Below are 21,278 nucleotides of genomic sequence, written 5' to 3'. Positions count from 1 at the left end.
CTATTCTTTTTTTTATGTATTTATATATTTTCTTTCTGTTTGTGACTGTTGTTACTTTAGTTATTATACGGGACTTACTGGTGAGTGTGTGAATGTGCCATAGGTTGATTGATGCTTTGATATTGAGATATTGTATAAGATTTGTGTTTTCCGTTACTAGATCATACCAATTGATGTGTACAGTTTGTTGTGGTTGATGCCATGACCGACCCATCTCAACCTCATGATTTGTTAATAATACACATATGAAATAAAACAAATAAATAAATGAAAAATAGTAATGATAATAATAAAATAATAATAAAAAAAATAACATATCATATGAATGTTAATATAATAAGTGATAGTCTGTAAGTCTAAACATATTACAAATTTAAAAGATTGCAAAGCATTGACTTTCGGGGTCTGCATTTTCATGTTAAGTCCATGTGTAAAGTAAGTAACATGAAATAAGTTCCTCCCTTTGCTGAACTCAGCAACAAATCAGAGTCTAGCAGGATTATGTGTGGACCAATGGACAAGCCTTCTTATGCACAGAGAATGAGAAGGGGCTTTCAGGTCCAATCAGGGGGGTGGGGGAGGGAACTGATTATTTACTGTCAATATTTCTCTCTCCTCTTATTTATTATTATTTTATTTTATTTTTTTTACAGTCTATGCTCTCCTCATTTTGCAATTTTACCAATAATGGAAAGCTGCAGACCCGGAGCCGAGACAAATCTACCATGAAAAGCGAATCCACCGTGATAGTGCGCCCTCTGCTGGCAAAGACAGATATACGACGGTATTTAGCTCATGTTTTACAGTTGCATCGTTGGGATTATTTTGTGTAATTTAGAATGTGTTGACATGTAACTTAGTTTAGGCTACATGTACTATTATTTGGGTTATTTTATGAAATTAAAACTGTATGTTTTACTCGTTTCATTGTATTTTGTAGGACAGAGCCTTCATTTGTTCATTTGTTCAACAAGGGATAGAGACAATATTTTGGAACAAAATCACATTTTTATTGTGGTAACGGCCATTGCTGTAATCAGTAAAGAAAGGAGAGAAATCATAGGGTTAATAATGTTAGCTTGCAGATGCAAAAACAAAGTAAAAAACAACATACCGTCAGGGTCTTCCCTGTTTCCTAAATTCAGCAGCATCTTTCTGTCAACATAAACGCTATCTTAAGCAGAAAATTAATGTGTCATGTTATCTTTATCAAACAACAGAAGCATCTACGATTTCAAAATTGGTTCATAAGAAATGAAAATAACTCGGTTAAAGTCTCAGGTTCGTTGAGTTGATCAAATCAATCTTCCCAAGACCTAATACCGTCGTGTATCCGTCTTTACCAGGAGAGGGCGCACTATCACGGTGGATTCGCTTCACGGTATTTCTGTCTCAGCTGTCTGCAGCTATCCGCCAATCTTCGTCTTGATCCTATTTTGAATTTTCTTTCTTCTCAAAAGTAATTTCCAATATCTAACCGCTAGTTTATTTCTATTTAACAACTAGTCTAATTAGCTATTGAGTTTTAAAAACAAAGAACGAGGCTAAATTTATGAATTTAAGCGATTTGATCTGAAGATTTTTTTTTCTTGTCAATGTCAATAATCTTCAGGAAAATCATACACAGACCGTAAAAAAAACAAAAAAAACAACAACACACAAACATAGGCGCAAAGAGACATGTGTAGTTGTCTTGCATATGCCTGGCCAAAATAATAATAATAATAAAAAAAATCTTTTGGCAGATTATAAATTGAAAGCAAGCCACCTGTTATTGCAAATTCTTATGAGTTGTTCAGGGTTGTTTAACTTTAGAATCAATTCCCCCCGTATTTCTAAAAGTATTTCTTTCCGGCGCGACAAGGACGCATGTCTAAGGACCCACGCCTGCCGCCAAAATTTGAGCAGTTTCCTGTCGGTTGTAAACACTGCGCTGCTCGATTGTACCGGAGGACTGACTTTATCATTCATCGGAGGTTCTATCTGCGAGGTTTGCAGAAAAGGGGCAGCACAAAATGCACATCAAGTCCATAATAATCGAGGGATTCAAGTCCTACGCGCAAAGAACGGAGATCAATGGTTTCGACCCTCTGTTTAACGCCATCACTGGGCTGAATGGCAGCGGCAAGTCCAATATCCTTGACTCCATATGTTTTCTTCTGGGCATTTCTAATCTCTCTCATGTAAGTTTTCTTTTTGGGTGCATTGTTGGTTTAGCCCTCAGTAAAAAGTTGCCATTGCTGCCATTAAGTTGCTTACTTTTTTTTGGGTTTGTTTTTAGGTCAGAGCCTCCAACCTGCAAGACCTGGTTTACAAAAACGGTCAGGCTGGCATCACCAAAGCCACTGTTTCTATCACCTTTGACAACTCCAACAAAAGCCAGAGCCCCCTCGGCTTTGAGACGCACGACGAGATCACTATTACCAGACAAGTAATATAAACTGAAATATACATTATAGTAATTTGCAGTTTGCGCTATATGTATGCCTATTGCCTAATATGACACATTTTCTCAGGTGGTGATCGGTGGAAGAAATAAATATCTTATCAACGGAGTAAATGCCAACAACACTCGAGTGCAGGACCTGTTCTGCTCTGTTGGGCTCAATGTCAACAACCCTCATTTTCTTATCATGCAGGTCAGCCGAGTTTTGTATATGCTGCACTCAGGTTATTATTTATTCATTAAAGGGACAATGCATATTAATAAACATCACTGTAAGCATGCCAGAATTAGCCAAAGGGCTATTTTTTCATCTCTGTATTATTGCCTTTATTCCACATATTTCAATTGGAGTGATATTGTATTTGAATAGACTCTTATTGTTTTAGGGAAGAATCACAAAGGTCTTAAATATGAAGCCACCAGAGGTAAGCTTTTTAAAGTTGTTGCTGTAGAAATTTGAGAAGATGGATACTGTATGCTTCTTTATCCGTTTTCTAGATCCTGGCGATGATTGAAGAGGCTGCAGGTACAAGGATGTATGAGTGCAAAAAGATCAGTGCTCAGAAAACGATAGAGAAGAAAGAGGCCAAACTGAAAGAAATTCAGACTGTGAGTAAAAAAGAAAAAACATTTTTTTTTTTTTTTGTAAGATTTAAAACAAACTTGTGTGCTTTCAGATTTTAAATGAGGAAATTACTCCAACCATGCAAAAACTACAGGAGGTACTTTTACTTCTATTTCTATCTGTAGAACACTGATAGGGGAGAGCGGGGTAGGTTGGGTCACTCAGCGTTTTAGAGCTAGTATGAGAGACTAAACTGAGAGTTCATAGTCACCAAGAAGCTCTTCTTAACAAAAGAAGACGGTGAAGGAAATGTCCTCATCAGAAGAAAGTAGTGATGAAGAGTCACTGATTAAGAAGTTGACAAACTTGATGGCAGTGGATGAAGGAAAATGTCCCACAGAAGACACTGATGTCCCACAGAAGACTCTGATGTCACAAGCCTTTCATCCTTGACACCTGGTAAACATGTTTTGGTGAAGTACCCGAATTAAGACAAACGTTCTGTACTGGAGTGATTGAAGAAGTGGTGGATGGTCCTTGGAAACAAGAAAGGATCTTCTGTTTTGTTTGCGTAGCTCGACAAGGAAGACAAAGAGCTCTTTAATCCAGAGACTGTTCTCATGACCCCTTTATCTGTAGGATGTAACGACAGGTCTGCTCGATCTGTTATGTCCTTTTAGATCAGGAAACAAGTCTGTTTCATGTTTCAATATTTTAACTGTCACCTAATGAAATTAAATCATTCTATGAGATGAAATCCTGTCAGATAAATGTTAGTGTCTGCCCTTCAGAATAACTAAAACGGTTTCTTCTGTTTCTATAGAATATTAAGGCCACTGGGTTGTTCTGGAGAGGGTGCATGCTTTGTTGGCAAAATGTTGAAAGCCTTGGCAGTAAAGCTGAGAAATGTCTTATGTGACCCAACCCACCCCGCTTTCCCTACTGTAAAACCTGTAGCAGTGATTATGTTTTAATGAAATGAAATGCAAACTAACACTTCACTTCATAGGAAAGGTCATCGTACCTGGAGTACCAGAAGCTGATGCGCGAGATCCAGCACTTGTCTCGGCTTTACGTTGCCTGGCTATTTGTTTGTGCTGAGGAGACCAAGGTTAAATCGGCAGAAAATCTCCGGGGGATGCAAGAAAACATTGCTAAGCTGCAAACATCTATGGTTGAGAATGAGAGTAAAGTGGAGGAACTGACTGCTCAGATTAATGAACTGCAGAAGAAAAAAGATCAGGTAAGAATTTGGGATTAAAACATTTTTTAAATAAGTAACTTATTTTCAATAACACACGAATAATCCTTCAGGAGGTGAATGTTTTGAAAACCATTGAGGAATCTTTTGCTGAAGTTCAGCGTGTGGATGCCAAAGCTCAGAGTGCTCTTGATATGAAAAAACAGAATATGAAAGATGAAACAAAGAAACAAAAGGAGCTGATCAAAAGCATGGAGGAGGTAATGTGTCCTTTCTGGTGATTACTTTAATAGTTATTACATTTACAGTAATTATGTCAAACCCCTCACTTTCCAAAGGACAAGAAAATGCTTGTGGTAAAGGAAAAGGAGGTGTCTAAATTTACAGAACAGCTCCAGGCCCTGCAAGAGGAAGGGCAGAAGGACAACGCTGCTCTTGAATCTGCGGAGCAGCATTTCAAAGCCGTTTCTGCTGGTCTTTCTACAAATGAAGATGGAGAGGAGGCTACACTGGCTGGACAGATGATGGCCTGCAAAAATGATATGAGCAAAGCAGATACTGAGGCTAAACAGGTATTATTATATTATATTATTATTAGTATTAAGCAACACACTTTGATTTTGTCCCCAGATCTGTATATGTCATTCCCTTTAATTGTTTAATTTGATTAGGCTCAGATGACCCTGAAACATGCTCAAGCTGAATTGAAAACCAAGCAAGCAGAAGTTAAGAAGATGGATGGTGGTTACAAGAAAGACCAGGATACTCTCAACGCCGTCAAAAGCAACAGGGAAAAACTTCAAGCTGAGCTGAACAAACTCAACTATGAGGGTAACGTGCTGTTGTCATAAAACAATTTAAAAGTTATGTCTTTATTAATCTTTGGTGCTGCAATCAGATGGCATGGAAGAAAGGCTACTGGATCAAAAAAGGCAGCTGTACAGAGAGGTGTCTAAACTGAAGGAAACTTATGAAAGCTTGGTTTCACGCTTTCCTAACCTGCGCTTTGACTACAAGTAAGGTTATACAGTTTTGACACCCCGGATCAAAATTTATAATAGTGTGAATAAGGAAGCAAAGGGTAGTTGCAATGATCTCCAAAAGGCAGGAAGATATGAGACAAGCCCATTACATTTACATGTTGAAAATGTAAATGATGGAATTTAAACCTGATATTTTTTTTGTGAAAAGTAATGGGAATGTCTCATCTGTAACTTTAGGCTTTTTGGGGATCGTTTCCTCTTCCCTTGCTTCATTTTTGACATTAGACATCTCCAGGGTGCCTAAACTCTCACTGTATGTGTGTAATATGTGGTGTTGTGTAAAACATAATTCAAAGTGCTACGTTCTCCTTAGGGACCCAGAGCGAGGGTGGGACCGCAGTAAAGTCAAAGGCTTACTAGCCAACCTGATCTCCGTGCGTGATGTCTCGTACGCCACTGCCCTTGAGGTAGTGGCAGGTGGGAGACTGTACAACATTGTTGTGGACACTGAGGTGCATATATATAAGAAAATGATCTTTGCTTCTTCACTTGCACATTCCTGCTTTGTCTGAATTCTTTTTTGCTTCCTAGGTGACAGGAAAGAAACTGCTGGAGAAGGGTGAGTTGCAGAGAAGATACACCATCATCCCCCTGAACAAAATCTCTGCGAGAACCCTTAATGACAGAGTTGTCGGTACTGCAAAGAGTTTGGTGAGGCATTAGTATAACATTTGTAAAGTCTTTGACAAATTCACATTTTTCTAACTGCTCTTTTATAAATCAGGTTGGAGAAAACAATGCTCACGCAGCTCTTTCTCTAGTCGGCTATGAATCTGACCTGCGCAAAGCTATGGAGTATGTCTTCGGCTCAACTTTAGTTTGTGATACTTTGGACAATGCCAAAAAAGTGGCTTTTGATAAACGGGTGATGACAAAAACAGTCACACTCGGAGGAGATATTTTTGATCCCCAAGGAACACTGAGTGGAGGTAAGCGAATAAATGTGTTTAAATGTTTGCTAAATAATATGATCCATATCCTTTTAGCTGACACACTTGACCTTGATTCATATGATTGTAGGCGCTCGCTCCCAGTCAGCTTCAGTTTTGACGAGCCTACAGGAGCTGAAAGACGTTCAGGACAAGTTGAATGAAAAGGAGAAGCAGCTTAAAGAAACTGAATTGCAGTTAACCAGTGTCAAGGCAACTGCAGAGAAGTATGTCTGAAGTGGTTTAAATTGGCTTCTTGAATTTATTTGATTGATTTTAGTGATCGATGTTTACTCTGTACAGATATCGGCTGCTAAAGCAGCAGTTTGAGCTAAAGGTTGAGGAAGAGCAGATTCTTCAGGCTAAACTTCAACAGAGCTCATTTCATCAGCAGCAAGAAGAACTGGAGAGATTGCGCAAGGCCATAGGTTTGACTCTAAAGTTTAGATCCATGTATACCACTAATGCCACTAATGAATTCTCTATTTTTTTAATCTAGAGGAGAGTGAGGAAAAATTACAATCTACTAAAGAGGTGCAGAAGCGGGCTGAAGAAAAGTACAAAATGTTGGAGAACAAGATGAAGAATGCTGAAGCAGAAAGGGAGAAGGAACTAAAGGCTGCGCAGCAGAAACTGAATGCTGCAAAGTCCAAAGCTGATGCTTTTCAGAAAAAACTCAAACAGAAACAGCAGGTTATGATGCAGACATCTATCACCCAAAACCTTATGGATTTATTATTCTAATTATTATTTTCTTGTTTGTAGGAGGCTGATGCTGTTGTCCTGGAGCTGGAGGAACTGCGTAGGGAGCAGGCTGGATATGAGCAACAGATCCAAGCTGTGGAGGAGGCCATGAAAGCCATTCAGGAGCAAATAGACACCATGTCAACTACAGTAACCCAGAACAAGGTTTTTTTTTTTTTTTTATACATTGTTTACCACTTAATAGTGGTGATTCATTAATCATCTATATATTGTAACATTGTATCATCTTTCTAAGGATTCAGTGCGTAAAGCCCAGGAAGAACTGGCCAAACAGAAGGAAGTGATTATGACTCACGACAAAGAGCTTAAGGTGAGTTTGTTTCTTTGTTTACCAAAATAGAGATTTATTAAATGATAAAACTTAACTTACATTTTCTACTATTCAGGTGAAAAACACAGAAGCCAATAAGATCAGAGAGCAGAACAATGAGATTCAGCTCAAAAACAAGGAGATGGAGCACAACATCAGCAAGCACCACAAAGAAAGCCAGGATGCAGCTGATAAGGTAGACAACGTTAAATGTAAAAAAGCTTGCTGGGCTCATTTCCGTAACTTAATTTTCGTATTCCCTTTGTGGGCAGGTGTCACGCATGCTGGAGGAACATGACTGGATACAATCAGAGCGCCACTTTTTTGGCCAACCAAATTCATCCTATGACTTTAAGACAAATAACCCTCGTGAGGCTGGTCAGCGTCTGAAGAAACTGGAGGAAACTACCTCTAAACTGGAAAGAAATGTCAACAAGAGGGCGATGAACATGCTCAATGAGGCAGAGGAAAGGGTGAGTGATTAAGTATCAACAATGGCTACTGTAGTGCAGCAGTTTGAAATGAGTTCTTAATTGTTTTATTCATTTGCAGTATAATGAACTGATGAAGAAGAAAAGGATAGTGGAGAATGATAAAGCCAAAATCTTACAAACCATTGAGGAGTTGGACCAGAAAAAGAATGAAGCTCTTAATTTGGCATGGCAGAAGGTTTGCTATTTTTCTGTCTCTGCTTAGTTTATACCTTCAAGTCTTTGGATTTAAGTACTATACGTTTCCTCTTTTTATTTTCTTTCAGGTCAACAAAGACTTTGGCTCCATTTTCTCCACTCTGCTGCCGGGAGCTACAGCTAAACTGGCTCCTCCTCAGGGAGGTGGAGTCCTTGAGGGTCTGGAGTTTAAAGTTGCTTTGGGTAACACGTGGAAGGAGAACCTTACCGAACTCAGTGGAGGCCAAAGGTAATCACAATAAACACCTCAGTAACTTGCAATGGCATTGTGTTTTGTGGCAGTGCACATAATACTTAGTAGTACTAGTGAAATGAATAGTTTGTTCCAGTGTCTTTCTACTACACGGTTATTATCTTGGGTGTGTCCCTATGTAGTCCCTTGTTGCTGGGATCAGATTTGAGCTAATAACCGCAGCCATTGAGAAAACCGATATGCTCATAACATCTGTGTGTAATGTATGTGCTGTCATTTTAGATCATTGGTGGCACTGTCACTTATTCTGGCCATGTTGCTGTTCAAACCTGCTCCCATCTACATCTTGGATGAGGTTGACGCTGCCCTGGACCTGTCACACACACAAAATATTGGACAAATGCTTCGCACCCATTTCAGACATTCACAGGTATGGTTGAGTGAAATACTGTACAATATATTGACATTTATGACATTGATTTCTAATTTTCTGCCCATGTACCCCTGCAGTTCATTGTAGTGTCCCTAAAGGATGGCATGTTCACCAATGCCAATGTGTTGTTCAAGACCAAGTTTGTTGATGGTATGTCAACGGTGAGCCGAACAGCTCTCAGCCAAAGTGACCTTCCTGTGAGAGGTCAGGACAAGGCCTACCAAAAGGACAAACAGAGGAACAGGCCCAGGGAAGCAATTTAGCACAAAAATTGTGTATTTACGATGTACATTTAGAAAAAAAAATACATTCTTACACTATTGACCTGCTCATTACTGTATTACAGTTGGTTTCATCTTTGCATTTTATTACTCTTTGCATTTCTTTTGTTTTGTCTGTCTTGTTTTCATCGTGAAATGTAATAAGTCAGAAGGCTTTGCTTTCTTGGGGACAATAAAGTACAATATATACATAGCAATTGCTAGCTTGTTTATATTTACTGTTGAGCATTTACAATTCATGTAGGGCTACAATAATTTCAAGTCCAAAAACAATTGTAAGAGGCTTTAATATTAGATACAGAATGTTAAACAATGGCACTGTTTTTGCTTTGAAAACTTATGTAACATTCTCACAGGAAATAAGCAGAGATGAGTAGTACATGCACATGAGTAACATTTTGAAGTAATTGTACTTTTTAGAGTATTTTTACCATAATGTCCATATATTACTAAAGTAAAAAGTGTTTTACATGAGGAAAAGGTTACCAGTCCTATCAATCTTAAAAAAAATCATTTTCACACAAAATGGATGTTTTTTGTGTTTCATATTTGTCAAAGAAAAAAAACTTTCATATTTCTGTGAGATACTAGGATTTAACAATTTCACTTTGTCACTACTCAAAATGTATATTAAACTTTTACACTCAATTTTATTGGTCGCTACTTTGAGTAAAATTATTTCAAAGTTGTTGTTACTCGAGTATCTACTACCTGCCTCTGGAAATAAGTGACAGCGATCAACTTTACTCAAACTGAAGTACAAAGTTCCTCAATATTTAGCTGTTTAATTTCTCTTTAATAGTAAAATGGATGTGAAGCACACAAAGCCAAATGTTTTATTATGACTAATCACCAGCATGAACAGTTTCCCAGGTAATGTTAACTTCATATTGAGCATGGTCAATAAGACATCTGCTGATAGACGACCTGCAGATAATCTTAAGTAATCCAAATCAATTTAATATCTATTAGAATGCATCAGAAGTACATTAATAGTGGAGTCCTCATGGCTGACTCTGGATGCGCCGGCGCAGCTCTTGAGCCTTGTCTCTCAGATCTGGTCGACTGTCCGACTGCAACGTGGACAGAGAGCGCTGAAGCTGCTCCCGGCTCTTCACAGACATGCAGTCCCATTGTTCACTCTCTGTCAGCAAAATAAGTGCCCAAGTCTTCAAATATACTTCATGTACCGTGTATCGAGTGTGTCATGGTTACAAACAAGTAAACGGCTTACCTCCAGTTCTTTTTACAATCAAATCCACAACTGACAAAGCTTCTGTCCGCACTGAAGAATAACTTCTGTTTTCTGGAATACAAAACAATCATTTAATTGTGAGAACAGAAATTAGCTGCCATTGACTAGGCATCTATTTACCTAAAGGATATGTAAGGGCGGCACAGGTTTCTGTAAGTATTTGAGTTAGGGTGTTAACATCTAGATTACTCTTCTCGAACAGCAGTAACCTGTAGGAAACAAGATCGCAAATGACTATTTTGAACTTTGAAAAAAGAATGTGTTTATATCAAAATGTATAGCTTACCCTTGGAAAAAGGCCTTCATGCAGTTCAAAATGGCAAGTTGGACTTTCCACGTGTTTAACTTGAGGTTTTCACACATTGTGCTACAAACTTCCGCTTGATAGGATGCTGCAAACAGAATTTCAAGACGTAAAGTTTTACACTTTGTAACCTGTGAGGAAAAAGTGATACTGATGCACGTGGAGTTACCCTGAGTCTGTGTGTTCTTGGGCCAAACTTTGCCAATTGTTTCAAAAGCACAGAGCAAAGCGTCTGTATTTAGAGCTTTCTCTTTTCGGTCTGCATCATCATCGTCATCTTCTACTGATGTTTTTGAGGTACTGCGACTCTATATATTTCAAATGAAATAATTTACCTTCTATGAACATAACCAAAATAACCAACAAGATATACCTTCTTGATGAGAGGCAAAAGTATTTCTGCCATTATACTAAAGTAGTCCTCTTGCGTGCTCTGGAGCACATCTCCAGCACAGCGCAAAGCAGCCATTTTGTAAACCAGATTCTCTTTACGGCATTCTTTCAACACAACATCAAGAACCTCAGAGATTGTGGGTTGGCCGGGGCATGGCTTCTGTAATTCCGCACTAAACACAAAAAAATAAAAATCATACAAGATGGATACAAAGTTACTGGAAAAAAAACAAAAAAAAAACATGCAAAATGTGTTATAACTCAAGTCATTAGTAACCTGCACTTTGATACAACGGATCCAATGGCTTTCAACAGCTCCTCCTATGATAAAAGAGTATTTAAATAATGTAATTTTCTTTATTTGAATGTTTACTTTTGTCTTCACTCAGTACCTTCCCAGCCCATGTTCGTCCTGCCAGGCCCTGCACCAAAGCAGTTAGCACCAGGCCCAGGTGTGGCGCCACCAGTGAACCCGTCTGTTCCTTAGCAACTGTTGCCATGGCAGCAGCACCCTGAGCTTTCATCTTCCATGACTGGGACTGAAGCGCCTTTTGAGTTATAGCAATAAGCTCCGTCATATACAATCTTATTCCACCAAAGCTCCCTGATCATGACAGAAAAATGACACACATTTATTATTAATAAATGTGCGTAATTAACAGGGTTAAGTCGTGCGGACATAAAAGTAGTAACCTGGTACATTATCCTGCCAGACTTCACCCCATAGTGTGGCATCATGGCTCTCTCCTTTTTCCTCCTCAGCACCAGGAGCCTGGTGCATTCCTAGGAACGCCAGGGGCAAGGCCACTCCAGCATGGCCCTTCAGCACATCTGGACTATAGTGGCTGATGGCATGCACAGTCAGTGCACAAGATGATTTGTAGACAGGTTCTGATGGATTCAGAAGATACATTAGTAACAAACAACAATTTCACCTTTTTAAAGGAATCAGATAAAGATTTTCACCTTCTTTTTCCAAGTACCAAGAGTTGAGCTTCAGCAACAATTTCTCTACACTGCTGTCCTTTGCTGTCTATTATAATGACACAAATGTTAAAAAGGTGATCAAAACAAAACACAAATAATTAACTGGTGCGCTAACCCTGACTAGATGTCCAAGAGCAAATGCAAAGGTCTTTTGTATAACACTGCTTCTGTCATGAATGCCATTTAACAGAGCACTCATCAATTTACCTGGAGAAAAAAAATCAAATGAATGAAGAATTGGACACCAGGTTTCACAGTGTTACAAAACGAATAAAAATAACTTTACCTGAGTAAGGGGTGAGGTCATGGGGACATTGCACAGTTAAAGAAACAATCACACTTGCACAGCCACCCTATAGTAGTGGACAGAAGTAGAAGTATTAAAACTTGATCACTCAATCATTGTAGGGCCAAAGCAGCAGCAACGCATTTTACCTTGGTGCCTATGCCCACTCCACTCTTTAAGAGCTCACAGAGTTTGGGAACCAGATCCCCCAGCACTGAAACATCTAGGTGTTGCAAACACTAAACGCACACAAGATTGGTTAGAGAAAAAACACACAGATATAAACATTAACTACATTTACATGTGAAGTCTAATCTGACTGGTCTAAATATTCGACTCCTATCCGTTTCACAGATTAGACGCAGCTAACATCATGTTTTCTGATGATATTTTGGCTTTTTTAATTTCCTTTGACAGCCTGACAGTTTCTGTTTCTGGAGCAGGGACAGCATGCAGTTACTTAAGGCCAATCCAATTTTATTCAACTAAGCGGTTGAAGGCAGCTCTAATCTGACTGCGATCAGCCCAGGCCAGTCGCCGGGCGGATCCCACCCCCCCAATCGAATCTGTCGGGTTTACATGGGTTTGGACAATCCTGTTCTGGTCTGAATAGGTGAGAGATTGGACTTTCCCTTTGTCATGTAACCGCAGTGATTGTTACCCACCATATTAACAGTCTCCATCATAGGAGACGACTTTGCAGCACTAAGTCTAGCTGCATCCATGGCACTCTACAGAAATGAAATGAAATTGTAAATCAATGCAGATAATTCCAAAGAAAGTTGAAATAAAACCTTTTATCTGAGTAAACATACCTTTTCCTGCTCGGTGGCTCGCAGGCTGAGATAGTTGAGGACTTGTGGCTCAAGAGTGCTCAGAGCCTCAAGAAGAGCTGGGATGAGCCTGGCAGCATGAGGCTTCAGTCTGGCTCCAGCTGTTTTACTGATCTTCACAAGGGTCTGGATACTGATGAGTAAAACAAAACAATTCAGAACAGATTTTAGAGCTGTGAACTGAACATTGGTTATTACGTTTTAGCGTAGAAAAAACACTACCTCAATGAGCGCACTTCTGAGACATTGCTAATAATGCCTTTCTCCAACAGAGTCGGCAACAGCACAGTCACAGTCTTCTGAGCTCCAGATCCAGTTGACTCACACATACGAATACACACCTAAATAAAAAAATAAAAAAATGAGTAAATGACTTAACATTTTGACAAAACACCAGCCTGCTATTGCAGTCAAATCACCTTGCTAAGGGTCTTCAGAGTCAGGTCGGCTGCCTTTCGTACGGATTCCTGAAAAGAATATATATTCCCCTTACTAACGAACAACAGATTTTTTTGCAATGTTTTAGTCTCAACTATGCCTTCTAAAAAGGACCAATTTTACAACTGTCATCAATTGCAAGCATTTTGATCTAAAATGTGTACAAACCTTGATATCATCAAGAACTCTGAACAGTGTCTCCCACATCTCTGCTAGATGGTCAACGAGGTCATCTGCCTGTCGACCCCTGATCAGATCATTCAAGGCCAAGCAGCTGCAACCAAAGTAAACACATTGAAAACTTAAGAACACAGCGGGACATCAGTAAACATAAGCAAAGTGATGTTTTACCTGGACTCTCTTATTCTCCAAGTAGGACTGGTCAAGTTAGAGAGAACATCCTGCAAAATTTCCTTCAGGTATTTATCCACCTGTAATACACAAACAAATACATTTACACACTGAGAAATCTATCAAATCACTTTGTCCACAGAGGGCTAATTCTATGTTTCTTACCAGGGTTTTGTCCGTGACTAAAGCGTCCCAAATGCTGGTCATGGCTTGGCGAATGCTGAGATTTGGGTCAAACTGGTAGCGATAGAGACGGGGCACAAGCTGCGGAAGAAAGGGAGCCAACTGCTCTCCAGCTTTGGCTGCAATCATGTGGAACCCAAATGCTGCTCCCTAAACAGAGACGTGGCTGTCAATTTTAAGAATACAAACAAGCAAATCAAAAACGGAGTTAATAACAAAAGTGTAGCTGAACCTTGCGGGAGTTCCACATGGCATGATGATTTGCCAGATTCATGAACTTGTAGACGAGATCGGGTTGATTCAAGTCACTGGCTAAAGAGCAGAGTTCTTTATATGTGGACAACCCATGGCTGTAGGAATAAAATTGACATTCAGTTATGACCAATATCTTTCTTTTATTTAGTGATGTGAAAGGCAGATTGTTTTTCTTACCCATCAGGTGTTTTCCCCAAATTCTCTCCTTGAAAAACTTCTGTATCTTCAGACATAGTGTGTTTCACTCTAAGAAAGCATAGTAATGCCGTAAGTATTACACGCAACCTACACTGAGGTAGTAGTATAGTATTCACTTTAATGATCCTTTCACCTTTTTCCTGTCATGAGAGTTTCCACAAGAGTTGACACCAGTTCCTGTTGATCTTTCTCTTCACCCATTTCATAGACCAAACCAAGACCTTTGGACGCAGCATCCTGACTTAGGTCTGCAAATGGACAAGTGGTTGAGAAGATGAACATAGTCTTTTTTTAATGCATGTTTTATGCTTACACACAGATTAAATTTAACATACCATCAGGATCCGACAAGACAGAGATGAAAGCATTTTGAATCTCTTTCAAATGTGACTGTATCAAAACAGAGGCAAATACATCATTGCTAAAATTATCCAGACCTTAAATAGAATTAAATACTTTTAATTATCCATGTCATTTTATACCTTTATTTCTTTATGCTGGCTTAGTTTCTTCACTATAGAGAGGAGCCAAATACAGGCAGCTTGTCGGACGTGGGGGTTTTGGCTGGGGATATATTTAGCCAGGATGGAGTTAAGGACCCAGGGTACCACATCATTGTTTTTCACATCTAAAATGACAATATACTTTGTTGAGTGAAGGGTTTAATTTAAATAAATAATTTAAGTGGCAGATTGTAACTTCTTACTGCACGGTGGACTGTACTGTTCTTCAGTGCATATCCATGGGTCTCTGGCAGCTCCTGAACTTGTACCAATGGCAGCGCTTGTGATTGCCTCACCAACAATAAATTGCAGCTCTACCTGTTTTGCCTACGGACAAAGAAAGAGAATTGAGAATGCAAATCAACTTAAGTACAACAGCAACATGACCCTGTGTATTTTGTACCTCTACAGAGTCCATAAGACCTTGCAGCAGTTTCTTCTGATGAGGGAAGTCACCATCTCCCACCGGCAGGTAGCCTAAAGTCTGGATTGATCGTTCCTTCATCTGAATATCAATTTTATATCAGTACCTCTATGCGATGGCAAAGTAATTCAAAAATTTTTACCAATATAAAGCCTTACTTTAGAGCTCTCTTTGCCAGAAGGAATGCGTGACAAAAGGTTTTCCACAGCAGACAGTTTGGTAAAGCCTTCCCCTTCAGGTGGAATAAGAAGGGCCCCATTACGTCCAATTTCTCCCAGAGCTGTGCAAGCAGCGACTGTCAATAGTGCACTACTGTTGTCCAGAAATGAACCTTTAAGCAAAAGAATACTTGTTTGAGAAAGGCCTGTGACATTGTACTGTGGTAAAACAATAAAATGAAAATCTTGAATGAAAAGTCAAATAAACAAATACCAATTGTTTTTGTTGCCAGTGAAACAAGGTCATCGTCTTGATGAGTAATGCTTAGCTGCTGCCCAGATGAAGATTTCTTATTGCTCATATAACGTCCAACCATATAACCAAGAGCCAGAATTGCTCCATGTTGGGTCTCGGGACTCTGTACATAGATATAACAACAAAAACATGGTAAGGTATATTTTAATAATCATTGCAGCATAGATGGAGGTTAATGGCCTTACATGATTATCTTTTGTAATCTTGACAAGGTTCTGCACAGCCAGCTGTAGTTCATTGCCAGTCATGGTTGAAACCACAACAGCGTACAGTTGTGCTGCAAGCTCTCTCATGTCTTCCTTGTTGGTATTCATCAAGCTCTAGGAAATGAGCATCAACACATAAAAGGATGGTGATGACCCAAAAATATATGAACACTATAAAACAGTATAAACGTACTTTTATCCAGTCAATTTTATCAACAAATCTGGGGGATAATTCTTCTGGGCAAACAGATACTACTTCCAGCAAACAATACATAACTGGAATACCTGCACAACAGAGAAAAATAGTAGGAAAATCCATGGGTTCTTTTCAAGGTGCATTTTGTATTAAACAACATACATTATTTTAGCCACATGAAAGAATATGTACCTCCTACAGAAGATAGTAGTTGTTGCAACAAATCGATGTAGATATGCACAGGATTTGCCTCACTCTCCTTGATAGGTTGTGCCTGAGAGGTCAGCAATGTTTGTACATAGCGGCCAATTGCTGGGGCATCATCCTGCATTTCTGCCAAGCGTGCGGAAACGTGTGCCACACCGGCACTGTGAGCCAGACACATCCTCAGGTACAAAATGATCTTGGGGAAATTGTAAAAAGCAAATACTTCACAACTTTACAAGATTAAATAACTAATATTGCCAAAAGGACTCAATTTGATTGCTCACCTCGGCAAACGCAGATGGATTAAATGGGATAGTTGTTGTTCCAACAATGTACTTAGCGGGAGTTTTCATTCTCTGAGCCGCCTATTGAGGTAAATAGTTCATATCATCATCAATAGCTAACATTAGAGACAAATTGGGGACCATTAATAGCAGCATTAGATTCTTACCTTTTCCTGGACATACCCAACCATCTCTGGAAAGGAGGGCATTGATTTTGGTCCTTCTTTCTCCGAGACCTTAGTAGTAATATTCCTTAGAACCCTTTTAGCCTCCCCAGCTACTTCTTCCCTCCTATAACAAAACGATGTATATGCAAAACCTTTCTAAACTTGAATGTTTGAGTGACATTATCTCTGTTCAAACTTACGGGTCGCCAGCTGCCAGGAGGAGGAGGTACCTTGATGGCACATGGTCAGGTGCAAACACGATGCTTGCAAACTTCATGGCTACCTGACGGACCTGAACTTCTGGCTGTGAAAAAGTATTTGCTAGAATAAGTATTCGTCTTTTGACAATTTTTGAGTAAAACATTTTATCCACCTTCACAATGTATGCAGCAACCAGTGCTTCCATCAGGTTAAGCTGTGCTCCTTGCAAGTTAGCAAAGGCACCAACCATCATGGACAAAGCCTCCTGAATGGCTAGACGCACATCCGGTTCCTCCTGAAAATTAAGATTCTATAGTTAGTGAGATGGTGCCATTTAACACAACAGGAAAACATTAATTATGCGTTTAGCTCACTTTACACATCGACTCAAAAAACTGCTGCACAAGAGCAATGTCTTTTGTGAAGAGCTGTGGCACTCGACTACAAAAAAGGCAAAAATTAAAAATAACATAAAAATATTTCATATCAAAAAGTTAATGCTTTACCTCGATAACTTCCCAACGGCTGAGTATGCAACACACAGCAATTTAGGATCCTGCAAAGACAAGTGCACAATTAATATATTTATGTTTATTTACATTAAAAAAAGATCAATGACAATTAGTTACCTCCTTGTATTCATTGATAAGCTTGGTCAGACCATTGAGCAGCATTAATCCCAATGGCTTATTTGTGTCGGGACAACTAAAATAAGAGAAGTACAGCCTTAAATGCTATGCCGATTGACAAATAATTAAACTTAACACAAATTAACAAGGTTTGGAAATGTTTCACTTACACCATGCAAATGTGATGCACAAACTGTAATGTGAGAGACAGCAGTTTGTTGTTGGTGTTGGCCCCAAAGAGACCATCATAAACCACCTGGACCAAAAATTAAAAAGTGTAATAGCCACATTGGGGTTGAAGTTTTGCATCGGTTGAACTATGTTACGAGAAAGAAAAATGAGTAACAAACAAAAAGCACACCTGGATATTGGCAGGAAAACACTCTGCAGCAAGTCGTGATCGGAGAAAATGAGGCAGGATCTTGAGTTTAACCCTGGTGCTCACAGGTTCATGCTTTAGTTCTTGCTTTATTGCCCCACCCTGAGAAAAAGAACCAATATAAACAAGGCATTTTGATGTGTGTTAAGATCTACTTCATGCATTTAGGATTATATATTGAAACAAACCTTTGTTTTAAGAGGAACATCGCCCAAGTACACTTTGTACATCTTATTGATAATTAGAGGATTGTTCCAATCAATGATGCTATAAAAGGGGTATAAACATGTAATAACAACCAACCATCAGCACCAACAAACTATTAGTGCATAACAGTGACTTACCTTTGCTTGCTTTTCAGCTCCAAATCTGCAGCTGTTGCAACACCGTGTCGAGTGTCACTCGAAGCTATCACCAGATGCACAACTGTCTCCACTTCAGGAACTTGTTTTGCTTCAATAAATTTCACTATGCCTAGTTTACACTGTTAAAAGTAACACAGACAGGGGTGAAAGGTTTGTGTGTTTGAATGTAGGTTAATTTGAGCTAAATAGTTGCAGTCAGTTTCAGACCAGGCAGGGACTTTCTTTTGAATGAATGTGAAAAACATTCACCTGCTCAAGTTGCTCAGCACTCCACTGAGATTCACCTATCACTCTCTTGGCTGCATACACACTCATTCCTGGAGGAGGCTGTGGAAGGCCCTGGCCAGTACTGGTCACTGTGCCATCAGCTGACCCTCCTTGGGATGCAGAGGGAGATGGGCGAGTTGGAGATTCATTCAGCACAAACCTAAAATTGTTGATAAAAGTTATAGGAGTGCAAAAAACAATTCCATTTGTTAAATATGTCATAGCTGTACCCATAAGGCATAAGTAAGACATCCAACATGAACTCCAGCAGCAGGTGTACAGTCTTTGGCCTCTCTGTTAAGTTAAAAGGCGACCCACTCTTGGTAGTGTCAGCGGGATACTTCATATGGTACAGAGTAGGGATCAGCAGGTGCATTAGGCTGTAAGGTGAAGTTGAGAGTTCACAATTCCAATACATTTAGATGTCAATCTTAAATGCTCTCCGTGTGCTGTCACCTGTCTTGTTGTGGTTGTGGTTTTCCCTCCATGGCAGTGAGCAGAGTAGGTGCCAATTCACACTGTTTTTCCACTTCCAAACGAGGATATCCCATTTTTATATAAATAATTGTAAAATTCTGAAGAAAAGAATAAAGATGTAAAAACTGCACACCATCAACAATTACAAATTCACAGTCATTACATCTTAATAAGGAAAGTGTTTGTATTTACAGTGACAAAAGAAGCAGCGGCAGGATCCTGATACTGAACAAGCAGAGTTTCCACAGGCAGCTGTATTTTGCGTCGGCTTTTAATTCTCTTGTTTAAATGCACCAACAATTCCATTACCTAAGGGGAACATTTGTATAAGACAGGTCAACAGGATGAATCCATAATAAATACAAAAGCACAATGAGACAGCGTTTTCTTTCACCAAACTATAGGAGCACCAGTGATCCTAATTGCACGTTTTTATTGATACACTTTTGGGGAGTGCAAATGTGATGTATTGCCTCCTTTTTAAACAGTTTCCATTGACCAGTATAGTATGATACTTAAGAAGCATTTATTGAAACAATCACACACGGTTATTAAACTGCCTTACTTTCTTTCGCACACCCTCTTGAACACTGGACAATTTCAGAAGAACAGGCGGCAGGAACTTTGAGATAATATCCTGTAGCTGCTCGTCTGTTTCTGCGTGTCCCAGGCGAAGAAACACGCGCTCCAGCTGATCTGTCATACAAAAAAAATGTATAAAAGGATCGAGTCAAACCAAATTATAAACTGGCCATCGATTAATAAAATAAATTCGCATGATCAACACATTTAGCATACACGGACTAAAACGCACAGGACTGCCAGAGAAACCTTGAGCAAGATGGTTTATTTAAGTCTATTCTATTGGGGGTAACTCCTTTAGCATGAAAAACTAACCAGTTAGCTTAATCTGGACATGAAGACTGTTCATGAAGAACTGATCCCATATTTAAGCAGTTTTATGAGCCAGAAATAGTAAAACATAGAGCAAAACATTCGTACAAATCCCAAGCTTTTAAATGGTACAATATAAATGCTCATAAAACACATTCATGCCGGTATCAAAGTGTTATTCTGAGCATGACGGTGCATAGGGCCTTCAGACGTCTGTCCAACACGGTCCAACATGCTAGCAGAAACTGGTTTCATTGCTTTGTCGTAACGGCTGCTTTAACGTTAGCACTTTAAATCTATAATCTTGGGATTTCAGATGCACTAAACAGCTAATCATCTAACATAGTTAATCAAGCATAATTGAGTGCCAAAGCTAAAGAGAAACTTACTGAGTTCATCCTGGGCAGCCATGTTTACTCATGTGGCCCTTAGTGACCCCCCGAGGCCAGGGAGTGTACTGCATGCAATACAATATTTGTTGCTTTTCGTTGGTAATTCATTATTTGTACTTTATACTTTTGCAATTACATTAAGAATCTAGTAGACATGCCAATCACTATAATACACCTTTACAGGCCCTGATTTTATAATAATTGTTTTTCTCGGAAGAGGAACCGCAGATGTCACAATGCATGGATAGGCGAGATGGCGAGGCGTTAGCGTGTACTTGACGTGCAATTTTCCATCCCGGTTAGCTACAGATCAGGGGACGCTGCGGCGGTTCACGGTACTGCACTAGCTGCAGCACTAGCAGTAGTCAGCAGCTGTCATGTGAATCAGCTGTGCGAACAAGGAGGAAGGGATAAACAACTACAGGGCATTTACCATATTGAGGTAAAACACTAGTAGTATCGCGTAAGATACATTAGTTATGTATGTCTGCAGTTGTAACTAATATATTTTCTTCCTGGTTGTTTAGACTAGTGTGGATTTTGTATAAGCTGCGTAGCTATAAAAGCTAACTACCACTAGTACAGCCAAACTGCTTTTGCTCACTAGTTACTTCTTCATAGAGCCCAAATAGATGCCCAAAAGTTGCTGGCTGACCGGATCCAAACAGATGAATTGTAATAATTTTGTGTCCAGAATTTTGAAATAAGCACAAAGTCACAAAACCCCTCTGCAAGCCAGCCACGGGCCCGTCTGGAGCAGCAGCCACCTTGCGTGGGGGCATTTAAACCAGTTGAAGTTAGCTAGCAGTGGTGCTCAATTCAATCCTTACAATGAAGTTACATTTCAACGATAGTACAAGGCGAGTAAGGTCCTC

The 21,278-nt window shown here is 39.4% G+C and overlaps 3 protein-coding genes across 4 annotated transcripts in view; 2 read left to right on the top strand and 1 right to left on the bottom strand.

Moving 5' to 3' along the window:
• The first annotated feature begins 1,913 nt into the window (after positions 1-1,913).
• On the top strand, positions 1,914-9,018 carry smc2 (structural maintenance of chromosomes 2). Its single transcript, XM_079552769.1, has 25 exons — positions 1,914-2,183; positions 2,282-2,431; positions 2,517-2,639; positions 2,833-2,871; positions 2,945-3,055; positions 3,124-3,168; positions 4,021-4,254; positions 4,326-4,472; positions 4,551-4,784; positions 4,884-5,043; positions 5,111-5,228; positions 5,569-5,707; positions 5,787-5,906; positions 5,980-6,184; positions 6,276-6,411; positions 6,488-6,612; positions 6,684-6,877; positions 6,950-7,093; positions 7,185-7,259; positions 7,336-7,455; positions 7,532-7,732; positions 7,812-7,928; positions 8,017-8,177; positions 8,424-8,571; positions 8,652-9,018. The coding sequence occupies exons 1-25, from the start codon at positions 2,016-2,018 to the stop codon at positions 8,835-8,837; spliced, it is 3,600 nt and encodes a 1,199-aa protein (XP_079408895.1). The 5' UTR covers positions 1,914-2,015; the 3' UTR covers positions 8,838-9,018.
• Positions 9,019-9,547: 529 nt separating this feature from the next.
• Positions 9,548-20,455, bottom strand: ecpas (Ecm29 proteasome adaptor and scaffold). Its single transcript, XM_079552732.1, has 49 exons — positions 20,401-20,455; positions 19,683-19,813; positions 19,310-19,426; positions 19,097-19,215; positions 18,871-19,020; positions 18,623-18,800; positions 18,353-18,492; positions 18,197-18,275; positions 17,991-18,110; positions 17,800-17,885; positions 17,630-17,705; positions 17,507-17,556; positions 17,375-17,441; positions 17,173-17,295; positions 17,000-17,103; positions 16,800-16,923; positions 16,633-16,713; positions 16,334-16,544; positions 16,139-16,230; positions 15,925-16,059; positions 15,698-15,842; positions 15,424-15,596; positions 15,245-15,346; positions 15,045-15,168; positions 14,821-14,966; positions 14,674-14,728; positions 14,472-14,586; positions 14,318-14,386; positions 14,118-14,235; positions 13,868-14,035; positions 13,703-13,782; positions 13,520-13,625; positions 13,333-13,380; positions 13,136-13,254; positions 12,896-13,046; positions 12,746-12,811; positions 12,230-12,319; positions 12,081-12,147; positions 11,910-12,001; positions 11,774-11,840; positions 11,501-11,698; positions 11,200-11,411; positions 11,085-11,128; positions 10,788-10,980; positions 10,584-10,722; positions 10,397-10,502; positions 10,231-10,319; positions 10,090-10,161; positions 9,548-9,999 (listed from the first exon to the last, which is right to left on the bottom strand). Exons 1-49 carry the CDS (start codon positions 20,420-20,422, stop codon positions 9,860-9,862), a joined length of 5,499 nt encoding a protein of 1,832 aa, XP_079408858.1. The 5' UTR covers positions 20,423-20,455; the 3' UTR covers positions 9,548-9,859.
• Positions 20,456-20,737: 282 nt separating this feature from the next.
• kdm4c (lysine (K)-specific demethylase 4C) overlaps positions 20,738-21,278 on the top strand; it is a 16,364-nt gene continuing 15,823 nt past the window's right edge. For both annotated transcript variants that reach the window (XM_079554396.1, XM_079554395.1), the window contains exon 1: positions 20,738-20,845. The gene's annotated coding sequence lies outside the window, so the exon portion shown is untranslated. The remainder of the gene's footprint in view (positions 20,846-21,278) is intronic.

The sequence above is a fragment of the Gobius niger genome (assembly GCF_951799975.1).
Source record: "Gobius niger genome assembly, chromosome: 3".
Classification (NCBI taxonomy): Eukaryota; Metazoa; Chordata; class Actinopteri; order Gobiiformes; family Gobiidae; genus Gobius; species Gobius niger.
Note: the sequence above shows the minus strand (reverse complement) of the source record. Positions and strands in the feature narration are given on the sequence as shown.